General features: G+C 41.8%; 1 protein-coding gene across 1 annotated transcript; it reads left to right on the top strand.

Annotated features, from left to right (window-relative positions):
- Positions 1 to 11,655: 11,655 nt before the first annotated feature.
- Positions 11,656 to 13,469, top strand: LOC311508400 (amphoterin-induced protein 2-like; the record flags this gene model as incomplete). Its single annotated transcript, XM_084573138.1, has 1 exon — positions 11,656 to 13,469. The coding sequence occupies one exon, from the start codon at positions 11,656 to 11,658 to the stop codon at positions 13,165 to 13,167; it is 1,512 nt and encodes a 503-aa protein (XP_084429264.1). The 3' UTR covers positions 13,168 to 13,469.
- Positions 13,470 to 15,593: the final 2,124 nt, after the last annotated feature.

Here is a 15,593-nt window from a genome sequence, read left to right as displayed (position 1 = left end):
CAAAGTTCCTCCAAGGCAAAGAATGTGCGCGATCAAATGAAAAATCAAATCATTTATAAAATTAGTGGTCATCTGATGGAACTCTGACAGTAGAAAACTGAATGTGCTGCTGTGGTGTAATGGTATAGAGTTAATAAGATGATTCTTTTTTTTAAAAGTGACTGTATTTGTGTGGCTGGAGAAGCTCAGATCTGAAAAAAAAAATAAATGTGGTAAACAATGATGTCTGCTTTCTTTATGTACACTCTAAGAAATGAAATGTTGGATTTATCTAGTTACTTACAAATGACTATTTGAAACTAGTGTTGTTTTTGGCGGCCTGTTTTAATTTTAGTTTTAGTCTAGTCTTTGTGTCAAGCTGTCATTTTAGTTTTTATTAGTTTTAGTCATGTTCATGCTCTTTTTAGTCCAGTCAAGTTTCAGTCAACTAACAGTCTGAGTATTTTAGTCTTATTTTAGTCAGAATTATCCATGACTATTTTCGTCTAGTTTTAGTCGACGAAAACTGATGACATTTTCGTCTAGTTTTAGTCAACGAAAACTGATGACATTTAGTCTAGTTTTAGTCAATGAAAATTGTATTTTAGTCTCTTTTTAGTAATGCAATTCTGTTTAACCCAGTCAATATAGTATAAGTACCTTGTAGTATAGACAAAACCAAAATTTTCTTTTAGCCAAACCTATTTCAAACAAGGTTCTTATTATATTATTGTTACCTTATAGACTCAAGAATACATCCATTCCAGACACGGAAGACGCTGATTTGAATTTACAACATATTTATTTTACTATTTATTTACTATTTGCCGCACTATTTATTTGCTATTTGCCGCACTTCTCCCTATCTTTCACCACAAGACATTCGGTTTTATTTTCCACTTCGATGTATTTAAAGTTTTTCCAAATGTCTTCCAAATGTCTTCTTCTACTAAAGACCCCCGGCTGGTCGGCCATCGTTCCCTTTCTCTGTCACGCTACTCAGTACTCACGCAGAGTCGCAGACTCACTGGAGCAGCTGCATCTTCTAAATAATGCCGCGAGTGGAGCTTGAGGAAGTGACGTCGCCTACGAGAGAAACGGGCTCTACACAGGAAACAGATAAACTACAAAATAATAATAGTAATAACGCGACTAAACAAGACAAAATAACGTTGTAACATTTCGTCTCGTCTCGTTTTGGTCAACGAAAATGGAGAGACATTTTAGCATAGTTTTTATTTTGTAAACCACATTTAGTCTCGTTTTTATTCGTCAACAATATTGCATTATACATTTAATTATAGTCATCGTCGCATGACCAGCATTTACGTTACGTCTCGTCTCGTTTTAGTCACGTGATAAAGGTTCGTTGACGACAATATTTAGTCATAGTTTTCGTTGACGAAAGCAACACTATTTGAAACAAACAAACATGATTCAATTCGGCAACAACGTGACAATAAAACCAAAATGTTCTGACCGGGGATCGAACCAGTGACCCTTGGGTCCCAACGGAGCTTCTCTAACCACTTTGACGGCGAGTGTGAGGCAGGAATTCTAAACTACGACTGCGCATGTGCGAGCACGGAAAACGCGGTGGGTCCGTTTAAAGTCAGTTGATGGTTGCGAGGTCAAAGATAAGCAGTGTTGTGTAACCTTGAATTCTCAAAATAACGTGTCAGTTCAAAAAAAATCTAAGCAATAGTAATACTTTCACCATAAAACAACTGTTTAATTCAAACAACACCTTAGACTGTAGGTGATTTTGTTTTGTTTTAAAGTAGTAGTAGTGCTTAAAGTTGCTCACTGGTGAGACTAATGGTATTGCCAGCTTCAGCAACACCGACTGAGAACAATACTGTTGATATATGAGCCTGATACATACTGTAGCATGTTTGGACCTGAAGGTGTTAAAAATATCCACATAGTTTAAAGGGAGCTGGTGTTGTTTTTTACTGATGCTTGTCATCACATAAAACCACAGCGATGGACAGGAAATAGCCTTGATCCAAAACATTCCAGCTCATCAGTGAATCCTGGAGGAGGTCATGTCAGGACCTGAGCATGACTGGAACAGTCTCAGTTATCTTTACTGATGACAGAATGGCAGAAAAATGAAATCAGAAATGTAAAGACACACATTTTGTTTTGTCTGCTCATTTAAAAAGCTATTCATCCTGCAAGCCCAAAGGCACTGCTTGTAAACAAAAGTTTTTGTTACAGGCAGAAGGTCTGAGATGAGTCAGGCCAGACACCAAATTTGAACTTCTTTAATATTTTACCTACTGAAAAGGAGACGGGGGCTCTCACATTGAGTAGCTGCTTTGAAGGCCTTGCAAAGCATTTCCAGAGAGGTCAATGGGTAGAAGACGTGAGCCTGTCAGCGCGTCATATAGTTATGCAACCGAATGTTTCTTCTTTCCACGTCCCCAATAAGCCAACTTACATTTTCACATCTGAAAAGAACGGATCTCGACATTAAAGTGACTCTTTGTATAAAATGACCAATGACGTTTTATGTACATATAAATAGCTTAAAACAAAAGCTGAAAAACAGTCTCTGTTTTGGTCTCATGGTCATCTTTTGATCTCAAATTCAAATAACAGTCATTTGGAGGACACTCAGAGCTCTCACGGGCTGTCAAAACTGTCTCACACAGTAAATAATACTGTGGCAGGTTTCAGGTGACACATCCCCTTTGACCCAAAAAGGGTCAAAGGTCATAAGACAACCAACACTGCCAGCACTTAAGTATCTGTGATGACTGTCAGGGTTTTGATGAAACACGTACAGTATTTGGTATTTTTGCTTCAAGACCGCAAAATTGAAAAGATAATATAATGATCCTCGCCGATAAAGTCAAATTGATGTTTGCTCTTTCCACTACAAAGCAGGTTTTTAATGTCACAAGGGTCCTGCAAGGTCCTGCATGCATTATTAAAACCCTGAGGCAGGCAGCGTTTGAACTACAGAGAAGAGTGTGTTTCTGGTGCGAAACAGGAGTGTTTAGTGTATGAACAAACACACAGCACAGAGGAGCCACGGGCAGAAAAACTGAGAGCACTGAGGTGAAAGAGTGGAAACGTGCAAGCTGTCTACACTGACATGCTGGGTGACAGAGCTGAATGCGAGCTTGCCTATTTGTAGGCATATGTTGCCGACTTTGGTCATTTCTGCAGAATGTCTCTCTGGTACTTTGGTCAAAATGTGCTGGCTTAGCTGAATGTATTAGGAGCAGTACCAGCAGTAGCATTGGCAGTAGTTGGTAATATATGCATGTTCCACGTGAGCGTTTGTGAGCATATTTTCTACTACTCGGCTCCGACAAACCTGTGAGTTCCAATGGTTATGCACACATGAGAACACGACATATGAGTACGCACCATTTGCATTAGGCGAGAGGGGTGCACCCTGGACATGTCGCCAGTCTATCACAGAGCTAACACAGAGAGACAAACCATTCACACTAACACACAAAAAGACAATTTAGAATCACCAACTAAAAAGCATCTCTTTGGACTGTGGGAGAAAATCCACGCGGACACGGGGAGAGCATGCAAACTGCACAGAGAGGCCCCAGCCAGACGGCAGGTGCAAACCCAGACCAGATGGGCATCGGTGCCAACCACTACACGACTGCACCGCCACAAATTGCAAGGAACAGATGCAACTCTCTAATCAACACGATCAACTAAAACTTTTTTAGTTTGTTAAGACTGTTTGGATGATGTGTGCTCTTCTTTGTACCACGTCTAATTGCACACAAATTCAAACAGCATCTTAAAAAAAAAAGCTCAGTGATTTCCCATTTCAGCTACAGTTTTTAGCAGCATCGCATTTGTTTGGAACAGATCTTCAGCTGTGGCTTAATACTCTGTTATAGAGTAACGCCCAGCGTGACTATGAGGAGTAAGATTGTGTGGGAAAAAAATATTTTGTTGTTTGGTCAAAAGGGGGTTTAATTTGCAGTATCAGTTAATTAGCTGCGAAGCCTGGTAAAGGCCACAACAAACACTTGGTTGCCAGCATGGAGAAAAGACAAAGAAAGGCTGCATGTCATACACTATTCTGGTTTCTCTTCATTTCCCGTCTGTGTCTCCACTGAGGCTATCAAATTAGGCAAAAAAATGCCAAAGGAATAAAACCGAAAAGAAGCTTTGTTTTCGCCGTTTTGACAAATGCCGATCTAGTCTGCAGTGTACACATAGATGCACAGGCGACACTGATTTCACACACATGCTAGAGATGATGATACCTTCTGCAAATGTCAGTGACATTCGTGCCAGTAAATGCAGAGTATCACTAGACTTCACCAATTCTACATGTTAAAGTCAATTACCGGTGCTGCACCTGCATCCAAGTGTACTATTAAAACACTCTGTCACACACATACAAGAGCTGCTGGCACATTCTTAGGGTAATTATGGAGTATCTGTACTCAGCCTGGTATGGCAGTTCCTTCCATTAAAACCCCTCCTGCAGCTCCCCAGCCCTGTCACAGGCTTCGGCGTTTGAAGGGTCTTCATTAACATCAGAACACGCAGCAGCTGCTGGATGGAGACATGTCAGATGAAGCACTGTGCACGCTTTCAAGCATGCACCCTTTGCCTTTTCCCCCTTTCTTTCAGATTTCATATGGGTCAGCGCTGCACCGTTAGTTAGAAGCGCACTTGACTGGCAGCAGTGTTGCTTCAAATGCAATATGTACACGTTTGCAAATCCTTTGGTGGTTAAGTGTGGAAAATAAAACTGCAGCTCCTTGCCGCTGTAAAATCCTGCGACACTGCCTGAGAGAATGTAATATGGGCTGAGACAGGTCCCTCGTTTTAATCCTATTTGATATAAATGGATGAAACGGAGAAACAATTCATGGAGCAAATGTCATGGAGATGGCAAGCTTAAAGTGGCAGAAGCTTTTCCATTTAAAGAAATGTCTGTTAATTCAGTATCGCTGAATGAGGCAGTGCATTGGTGAGTGAGCCTATGGCCCACTGATGATGATGATTGATGAAAGATTTACTAAGCGACATCTAATCTCTATAAACAGAGGCTGAACCATCAGCAGGCAATAGCAGATGGGTTCAGAGATCGCCGCTAATGCAAACCAATCATTTCCCAGTGCTGCTGCTTCACATTAAAACCATCATTCTGGCAAAAACCCAAGTTGACTTTTCTGCAAGTTAATCACAAGCAATACAGTGCGTGATCTCTGACCTGCCACTATTGCTCATCAAATATGTGAGCACGAAATGAGCAAACAAGAAAACAGTAATGTTTCCCGTTTTTTGACAGCGGATCAGTTTCACCTCCAACTTCTCTGAGGGGTAACCTTCTCTCACTGTGCCCTGCAGTTCAAAGGGTCATTCTATGTGCAGCATTAAATCAGATCAGTTCCTCGCAGAACGATGAAAAAGGCCAGTTGTTGTCTGACTTATTCATTAAAATGATAATAGTTTGTTTCGCTGCCACCAGAATTCTATAACCTGTAGGTGTTAAATTGCATTTCTTACAGCTGCCATTAACAAACCTGGCAAAGCCACACTCAATTCTTATCAGAATATGAGTCTGGTAGCTCACCATTTGGATTTCACTGTGGCCCTACAACCAATCAGAGACATTTGTAATCAAATTCGAATCCACGGCTCTCAGATGACATGTACGACTGCATTACTGTTACTCTTTTGTCCATCACAGAATAAATCCCTCCCAAAATGACAGATTGTAATCACTTCCCAAAGGGGAGACTGCAGATGATTTTTCTGCTGTATAATTTGTATGGGCATGGGAAGTCGGGCTGGCTTCAAGGCTAGCCATTAACTAGGTGGCCGTAGCCAGGCTCAGTTGCTATCATAAGGAAATTGCTTGGCACTTTCAGAAATTCTTGCTTAGACTTTGACGAGAAGCTTGAAACTACAAAAAAGTCGAGTTAGCTTATGTTAGCATAGCTGAAACAGACAGAAAACACTAGGTTAGCAATAGCTTTAGTTAACAAAAAAAAAAATAATTGGCTACCAGGACCTCTTGCCTCTAAAGCTCACTAATTTTGCAAAACACGCACAACAACGTAATAACATGTTTGTTTAATTCATTCAAAAGAAAAGTGTATTAGCTAAGCTAATCGCCTTCTGGTTGTAGCTTCATATTGAGCAGGCAGATGTAATTCTTCAGAACATTCCTTTAAATTGCAATATTTGTCATAAATAAATGCATAATCTATTTATGAAGTGGACAGTCTACCTCATGAGAACTGCAAATTTAGTTTTTCGACTCTTTCAGAACTGACGATCTCCATGCACACTAATGGTGTCATCTTCACCCCTGAGAGTAATGAGTGGTTAGATCCTGTGGTCGGACAAATGGGCTGTTGAACTCCAGCTAACCTAAAAACCATCGAGACCAGTACTCTCCAACTCTTGACCTCAGCCAGCACTCAGAACCTCACTGGTGCCAACCACGCAATCGGCGACTATTTTACACCTGGAATGCAAAATAACTGCAGTTGCATGCGTTTAAGAGCTAGGTAAGACAGAACGCCAGCAGGCAGCGGATGAATGCTGCTGCAAACCATGTGATTCTGGCAAAGCGAAGGTGGATTCATGCAGAGGATGCTTCATGTTCCTGCGCAGCAGTCGCTGTCTTTCTGAGCCGATCATTAAAACAGCGGATTATCTGAAACTAATAGAAAATTCGAAAACTGCCAGTCCATCCCTCGCATATCAACAACCTGGCTGATCCTGGAGCGGAGATGGACACTCTGGCAAAATCCCCAGAGGCCTTCCCCTTTGATGGCCGACACCATGGAAACATAGGGCGATTTGTCTGTCACAGTGTCCTGGGTGGAAAGCTCATAATTACGTGTGCATTGTGATTAGACTGAATTATAAACCCCCTAACCCCCCCACGCCAACAACAGACCTTATTCTCACTTCTCATATGGCTAATGGAATTGACTCATCTTCAGAAATGAAAATTCCATTGATTTTTTTGCCTCCCTTTCTTGTTGTCAGGTATTGAATTGGATGTGTTTGTGGGGAACAGAATATCGAACAAGAAATCAAAAGGAAAGAGAAAAGGCTGACGGAGCCTCAAGCTCACAGCTTGACAAACTGATTAGGGGAAGAATACTTTCATGCGGTATGAAAGGCTCCAGCTGCTTGCGCATGAACACAGACTGATGAACAGCATAGGGGCATATATCATTTTAAAATTAAAGTGAATGTAAATGTAAACAGGAATGCTTGACACCAAATATGGCATCTTTATATGAGTAAATAAGGCAGGAGAGTCAGTGATTCCAACACTGCACAGATAAACTGTACTTTGAAAAAGATGGGGATTATATAAACCCGTTGCGCAGCTTAACACCATCTGAAATATTCTGCCTCAACAAGCAAATACTAAAAGGCAGCTCCACTTGTACAATACAAAAAAAAAAAGGGGGAGTTTTAGTGAGCCGCAGCAGCATTTCCTCTCTCCTTTCTACGGTTGAGGGCTGTTTCCGTGGCACACGATTAATCTCGCTTCGACCTTTACACAACACAACCCGGCAACGTTGCAGCAGCAACCATGCTCCGTTCGATAAAAAGAAGAAGAAAAAAAAAATTCTTCAAGGTCACAGATGTTTAATTACAATGATGTTATCGCTAATGAACCAAATCGTCCTTGCCAAGCCATCATTAACGGCGTAATGGTGCTGCAGCATCGCTTCCATGGGGCAGGCTCAGAAATCCCTGCAGGGCTTATGATCCTTCAGCTAGCAAGAACAACATCTAAACCTTTTCACATGGCCAGGCGATTTCACAGTGTGAGACTTAAAGGATCATTCGGAGGGATTTGAGGATGTCAGCCGCGACATTGCTCAGACAAACGCTGTCTCCCAGATTTTTCAGGTTAATATGACCTGGGAGTGATTCTTTGATTGACTCTACACGGCGCTACCTTTTCTGTGCATGTCAGGAGACTGATGGAAGCAATTTAGAACATAATGCGGAAGACCAATGAGTGTTGTGGTGTCACTGAAGGGTAACAGTTAGGTCAAAACGCCCTCGATTTTGTGTAAAGTGACTGATATAAAACAACACGATGCAATCCCTCATTTGGAAATAATTACTTTCAAAAGCCAACATACAAAGCAAGCAGTACTGCAGCTTTTCGGTGTCAGTAATTAACAATGAATTGAGCTTCTCAAATTACCAGTTGTCACTGCTAATGCTCATTAGCATAGAGCCTGTCGCAGCATGACCAGTCGTACATAAATGTCAATTTTAGCCAATTTGCTGAAACAGGAAAAGCTGTATACACAATATAAACACATTATCTAGAGCAGGGAAGTCAAACCTATTTTAGTTCAGGGGCCACATATAACCCAATTTGATCTTAAGCAGGCAGACCACCAACACAATAACATAATAACTTGAAAATAATGACTCCAACTACAACCTTTTCCCTTTGTTTTAGTGCAAAGAAGTACAAGTGCATTATGGAAATGTTTACATTCAATTAACTATTCTACCTACTTCTAAGTCTTCTTGTAATTTTTGCATTTTGAAAATTCATGCCGCAGACCAGATTAGACCCCCTGAATGGCCAGTTTTGGCCTGTGGGCCATATGTTTGACACCCCTGATCATAGTAAATTGAGTTTTTTTTGTGACAGCGCCCCTAGTGGCTTTAGTAATTATGAGAGAAAATGTAGAGCTACAAATTCTGCTCCGAGAGGAGGTCGGGGTGGATTGATGGGCTGACTAAACACTGGACTTTAACACAGGAGTTTCCCCTTTTCAAACTGACATTTGATGAGCTTGTTTTTAAGCGGGACTGACCCAAAACCTTAACACAACCAGACAAAATGAAGGACTGTCTGTTTCCAGTTTAAAATGGAAAAAGTCAGTGTTTATTAACTATGATAACACGTGTTCGGCTGTTTCTGTAAACCCGACATTTTAACGCTATTCTTAACCAAACAGAGGTGGAAAATATCTGCGCTCTATTTGCTGCTGTTGATAGGAGCGCACTAATTCAACAAATGCTCCTAGTTTGTATTCAGAGAGTAGGGACAATGCAAACTCCCACGGTCTGCTGTCCTGTGCAGCCAGTGTATGGTGGGTTCAAAGCTTTTCTGTGATTTTTATTTCCTTTATATACTGGATTTTGCATTTACTTGACAGTCCAGAGAGAAATTTGAAATGAGGGAGGCAGAGAAAGATGGGTATCATCACACAGCTGGGAATTGAATCACTGACATTGAGGCTATATTATGTCACTGGAAGCCCCGGAGGGTTTCAAAGCTTTTCTACTTCAAGCTGCTGCTTTCTGCTGCTGGAAACACGGGCGAACTGAAACAGAAATGCTGCAGCCAGTGCAACCAAAAGAGGCTCAAAAGCTCAGGAGAACTCAAAATAATTCTCTTTGACTTTGTCACTGTGAAGTCATTATTATTATTTTGGCCACTTCTCAAATGTCATACAGCCAGTGCCGCACTTCAGAATTTTCTACTTTTCTGCATAAAGAAATGATTCAAAACCTTTTCACGCATACTTTTTGGGACTCGTGTGAAAATCACGTCATTTTTGCAAAGATTTTCCTCACTCATCAAATCATATTTGTGCAGTATTTGATTTCTTAAGAGCAACACTCTTATTTTGTTTGTCGCTATTCATGATATTCATGAATTTCCGCAGTGTATATTCAGCCACCACCACTTTTCACTTGACTCTGATCACTTAACTTTGGTTGTTTCTTCACCAGACTGTAGTCAGTCAGTTACTTACAGTAAGTAGCTTGGTTCAGGGACTAGAAATATTTCTTATATCTTTTTCTTGCATTTTTGAACCACCTTGCTCTACTGCAATACCTAAACTTCCCCCTGGGGATCCCCAAGAGCTTTAATAATAGTGCTAAATACACCTTTAATAAGCATCTGTATAAAAGGTGTGCTTTAATGTTTTGTTTTGTTTTTTTTTTTTAAAGTGAAACAACTTGTAATCATTTCCATTATTTGCATCCCCCTTCTCTGATTTCTTTGACCAAAAAATAAAATATGGTGGATTCACAAATACAGCCTCCTTAAGAGTGAGTGGTCCTGATGCAGCCCCCCTCTCCCCCCCGCTGCCGCTCCTCTCCTCCTCTTCCTTCCTCCTGTCTCATATCCACTCATATCATTGGGCGGCTGTTGTTCCGTATTTACTCTCAGGGCGACCTCTCCCACAGCGACACGCAACCCGACCTGCAGGTGAGCAGGCTCAGCTGCGTCTTCCCCGTTTCCTCCACACAGTCAGCCTCAGTCGCAGACTATCTGGGATAAACGGGGGGGTTGGAAACGATGCGCTTTACTCCAAAAGAGAGCCAAGTTGCCCTGAGGATTTTAGGATTCGCAAACGGGACGCGGTTGTGCGTCGTGCGTCCTGATATGAGGGAAGATGGTTCGGACAGGCGGCAGCAGTAGGGCGTAAAGGTGAGTTGTTTGGTTTTGGTGCATCTTAAGTATTAATTATATTAATTGAGCCACATGGAAATGACAGAAGGTTGAGCAATTTCTACAAACATGGATTATTATTAAGAATTCTCAGAATTGACAATTCCCTCTGTTTTCTACTCATTTTGCCGACTTAGGTGCAGCATTTATAGTTTTTTCTATCACTCCTACTTCTTTAAACTTCGCAGTAGGGCTTATTCTTGAGCCAGTATTGCTGGAAGTGGGAGCAAGCAGTCATGTTTACCAGTAGACTGCTGGCACAGCTTGGGCATGTGCATGCAAATATAACAGAGATACAAATAAATCAGTAGAAGACTTTGGGCTAGAAAGGCTCTAAAAATAACAATAAAATATGTATATTAGAAGTCGGTTTTAATTTCCGAAGTTATGAAAGTGAGACAGTTGAATATTTGCTCAATAGCAGATTAGTTTTTCTGTCAGTTGTTAATTGAATGCTTTAATAATAAATGCATCTCTAGACCCTCCCTGTGTTTTCCTTTCCAGTGCTTCTTTAGTGCTCTGCATGGCTATTGGCAAACCTAAAGACAGAGTTGTGTAACTTAACTATAGCTCATTAAATTAGTACATTAATATACATTTTCATCTGATAGATAAAAACATTGAGACTGAACAGATGACTCTTTATTTTTAGTCAAATAGATAATAAATATTAGAAAAATGTTAAAACCCGATGTAAACTGTTACAGATATTTCTTTATTTAAGTGTTTTGTTATGAGTTAAAGCACCAAGTAAACTGACTGTATTTGTATTGGTGGAAAATGGGGGAGGAGTATTGCTAATGTGCATGGATTAAGTTACACTCAGTCCGGCGGTTACTAACAGTTGTCATGTGCCGTGGATGCCAACAGCCATAAAAATAATTTATTTTTAGAGCTACGTGCATGCATTGCCTTTACCTGTTATATCCTCTTTGTCATAGTGTTATTGTTTGCTCATACTTTCCATCGTAATGCCTTTTTTTTCCCTTTATCATGTGTTCGGAGATCATTTACAGTGTGATGGATAGGTATTTATTATTGAGTATAAAACAAAAGAGATTCATTTCCATTGTCCCTCTCTCTTCTTCATTGTTTCCCCTCGTCAGTTCATCAGAGCCGTGCGTTATCAGCAGCTTGTGGACCTGACATGTGCACACCCAGTGAGACGGTAACCTGAGATCCCATCCAGGGGGAAAACCAGGATGCATCCCCTTGCGTCAGAGCTTTTAGGCAAGACTAATGTTGGAGGTGGCGGTTGCAAAGCTGCCGCTCCAACCGTGCTGCTCCTCCTGTGTCTTGGCTTCCTTCCCTCTGTGGCCTCTTGCCCACCCTACTGCCTTTGTGCGAGTGATATCATTTCCTGCAGCGGACGCAATCTGTCTGCGCTGCCCTTTGATCTGCCGAGCTATGCCACGCGGCTGGATCTGAGCCACAACACCCTCGCTGCCCTGCGTGTGGGCTGGATTTCCCGACCGTTTGACAGGCTTGTTACACTGGTTCTTAGCAAGAACTCCATAAGCGAAATTGAGGTGAATGCCTTCGCTGTGACGCCGCATCTCCTCCACCTGGACCTCTCATCCAACCAACTGACAGTGCTGAATTCGTCCATCTTCACTGGGTTGAAGGAACTGAAAGAAATGCTGCTGTTTGGCAACCAGATCGCCCAGATCGACCAAGGGGCCTTCAGCGACCTTTACAGTCTGCAGAGGCTCTACCTCTCAGCAAACAGATTGACTGTCTTCCCTCTGGGGCTTTATGAGGAACCTGGAGGTCCTCGTAACCTAACATTTCTCGACCTATCAAACAACAGGCTCTCCAAGGTGCCCGTCCAGAGCTTGCTGTCTCTTACCCGCAAAGGAGACATTTATTTGCAGGGAAACCCCCTGGTTTGTGACTGTGCATTGCTTGCCTTGCTGGAGTATTGGATGTGGAAACAGTATCGGCCTCTGGTGGATTTCATGGGTGACTGCCCATGCCGAGAAGGTGCAGGACCAGGATTTAATTGTCAGCAGCAGGAAGCGTTGGACATGCCCCTTGAGGTGCAGACCTATCAAGTAGAGCCTGGTAAAGGGCTAAGTGTGCCATGCCCAGGGTTGACTTTGCCGGTCCAAAAGGAGCAGGTGGTGTTCTGGGTTACCCCCAGGCTGGCGCTGAATTCATCCACCAATGATCCGAGTGCTCATATAACAGTTCATCCCAGTGGCACCATTGAAATCCAAGAAGCACTGATTGAGGATTCCGGCACATATGGGTGTGTAGTAGCCCGCGGACGCCACTATGATCCCAGTGAGTCTCTGGAGATCAGTGTGGTGGTTGGAAACATAAGCTCTACCTCTGCCAGCGGCTCGGCACATCGCAGCGGCGCGGAACATTTCAACACAGCGTTCACCACCCTCGCTTCCTGTGTGGTCAGCATCATACTGGTACTGCTTTACCTCTACCTCACCCCCTGCCGGTGTCGGGAAAACAGAGGCTCAGGCGGGTGCGGCGGACGAGCCATGGTCCTCTGTTCGGACCCCAGGGAGGTAGAGTCAGGACAGCGGCGGTCAAATGGAAAGAGGGTGGCTTTCTTAGAGCCTCAGGCTGAGGACACAGATATTGGCGGCCCAAAAACACCAGCAGTGAACCTGGGTCATATCACCACAGAGGGAATTCTCAAGAATGGAAGTAGGACAGTGGGACAGACCCTCACAGACCCTGTTCACATGGCGTAGCAAGAAAAAGCACCTTTTACACATTCCTGTTTTTATTATGGTCTGAACCCAAGCAATTTTTTTCAATGTCGTGTTTCATATACACGGAAAAAAACTAATCAATTTGATGAAAAGTAGTGCACTGTGATTCATGTGAAATATTTATGCAGTCTTGGGTTTGGTTAGTTTGTGTAAAGCAGAAAATCCTGTTATCTGGTGGTCAGAATTTCAATTTTTCTCGACAGTAAGTGGTGTCTGCTTTTCATATTAAGACTTCATATGGAAATGTTGCTGTTACTACAGGAAAGATCGCAAAGATCATATAAATGTGCGTGGGTTTTTTTTGTAAATTGTTCTGTGCGGAATATTCACACTTGATTTAATAAGCTGTAGGAGGCACTGGTGGTTATTATAGAGCGTGTACCATGTATTGTGGATAATGCCATCATGGTGACCCTTATTATTTTCAACCATCTGTCTCGTAGTTTGGATCGTAGCTTTTTCCAAAAATGTCAGTGACACGTGTACCTGTGAAAGTCCCTTTATAAAACAACAACAACAAAGAAATAATATGAAACATATTGTGTTGCTATTAAGTAGAACCCTTAAAAAATTATCTCTGTGTAGTATGAAATATAGATTTGTGTTTAGTTGGATAAAAATGCTGATGAAAATTGAATTGAAAATTAAAAGTGTTAAGGGGATGGTTAAAAAATATGTGTGGCATCAGGCCATGCAGATTTAATTTGGTATCCTCAGACTCTCAGATAATGGAGGTGAAAGGATTTCTGTTTGTGCTGAAAATGACTGTAAAAACTGCAGTGTCCACAATCTTAAGAACAGTCCATCAAATGATTGTGTGCAGTTGGAAAGGACTCACATGATGAGATAATGAGAAAGCAAAGATTTATGACTTGACTTCGTAGATCCCTTCACCTCTGCAGAGCATTTTACTGTCTTTCAGCTACTTGTTTTGGTATTATAACCTGTGTTGGTTCATTTTCACCTCTGTTATTGACCCAGTTTCCACCCACTTAGCCTGAAAATTGGTTAGCTGGGATTTGTTGACGTCACTGTCCACAGTTTACATTAGAACTACTTTCTACTTCCTGAGTAAAAAGTGTACAACAAATGTTGACAGTGTGTTTTGTGGATCATTAAAAGATAAATGTAACGGTTTTACATATTAACATCTGACAACAAGTGTTTGGAGCACTGCTAATACTGCATCTTTGTATGAAGAAGCCATTTGTTCCTCCAGAGGGAGCTGTGTCAAGTTGATAAATTGCATGCTTTAGTCAATGCTAGTCGGGTCTGAGGACGTTTGAAAAAGAGAAAAAAAAAAATCTGAACAAATTCATGGGAAAGAAGTGCTGCACATGGCTAGCAGCGTCTGGTCACTAGCATAACATGGCTCTCTCCCAGGCTAAATGGCTAAATCTCTCTGTTAGGTCCTGCATTGCATCTTGGGTAATGTAGGTGCCAGGGTTTTGACAAGGAAGCAGAATGCATGGAAAACAATATCTTTCAGGTACTGCAAGTATGAGAGTGTCATAGGAATTCAGTGCTAATTAGCAGAGCGCTCTTTTAAAAGCCACTTTTCAAACCTGTGAGGCCTCACACAAATATTCCACTGATGATGATCAGTGATATTAATGACAAAATCTACCAGCATGAACATATATCATACCGGAGGTGGGAGACAGCTATGTGTTGCATAACCTTTTCATAATTGGAGCACCGCCTCAAAACAACACTTCCACAGCAGATCCACACATTTCCGTCAGCAGTCAGGTCCAAACCTGCCCACCCAAGGCTGGCATGGACAGACACTTCGATCCTCGCTCGTCCTGTTACAAATGGACTCTGCTGGCCCTCTACCTTACACCACACCGATCCATGGCTTCTCAGACTCACTGAGGAATTGATCCTCATCATTTGAGACAGAAGGAGAGTTTGGGTTTGGCAGTGAAGCCAGAGTCAGTTCATATTAGTGTCACAGAAATCAGAAGTAGGTTTGCCAGCTTGCCCCTGAGCTCACTGTGACCCACATTCCTCTGTCATCCCTTTGTCTGATTTTTATAGGTGTGTGGAAGCATTTCCAAGGTGCTAAGAGGCTCGGCAAAGTTTCTTCAGCCATACATGTCCATGCTACCACTGTCTGAATGTTATTTTTATTCCAGTTTTTTTGTTTAATTACATACAGTAGAATACCAACGGCAATAATACCATAACATTTGTAGGGACGAAATAAAATGTATTCGACCAGTATGTTCTTTTATCCCTACAAGTGCATACTTAATGCTAATACATTTCTCTTGTTTAGCGTCTTGCCTCATCATGTTTGGCTGCTTTATCAGCCAAATTTGTTTTAGTGTTTTGACCTGAAATGACAAGTGGGTGAAAAATGAAAAGTGGTGTTACATCAGAAGGATTTCAGGATGACA

Source organism: Chelon labrosus (genome assembly GCF_963514085.1).
Source record: "Chelon labrosus genome assembly, chromosome: 23".
NCBI classification, from domain to species: Eukaryota; Metazoa; Chordata; class Actinopteri; order Mugiliformes; family Mugilidae; genus Chelon; species Chelon labrosus.
The sequence above is the reverse complement of the archived record's forward strand: the minus strand, read 5'-3'. Positions and strand labels throughout refer to the sequence as shown.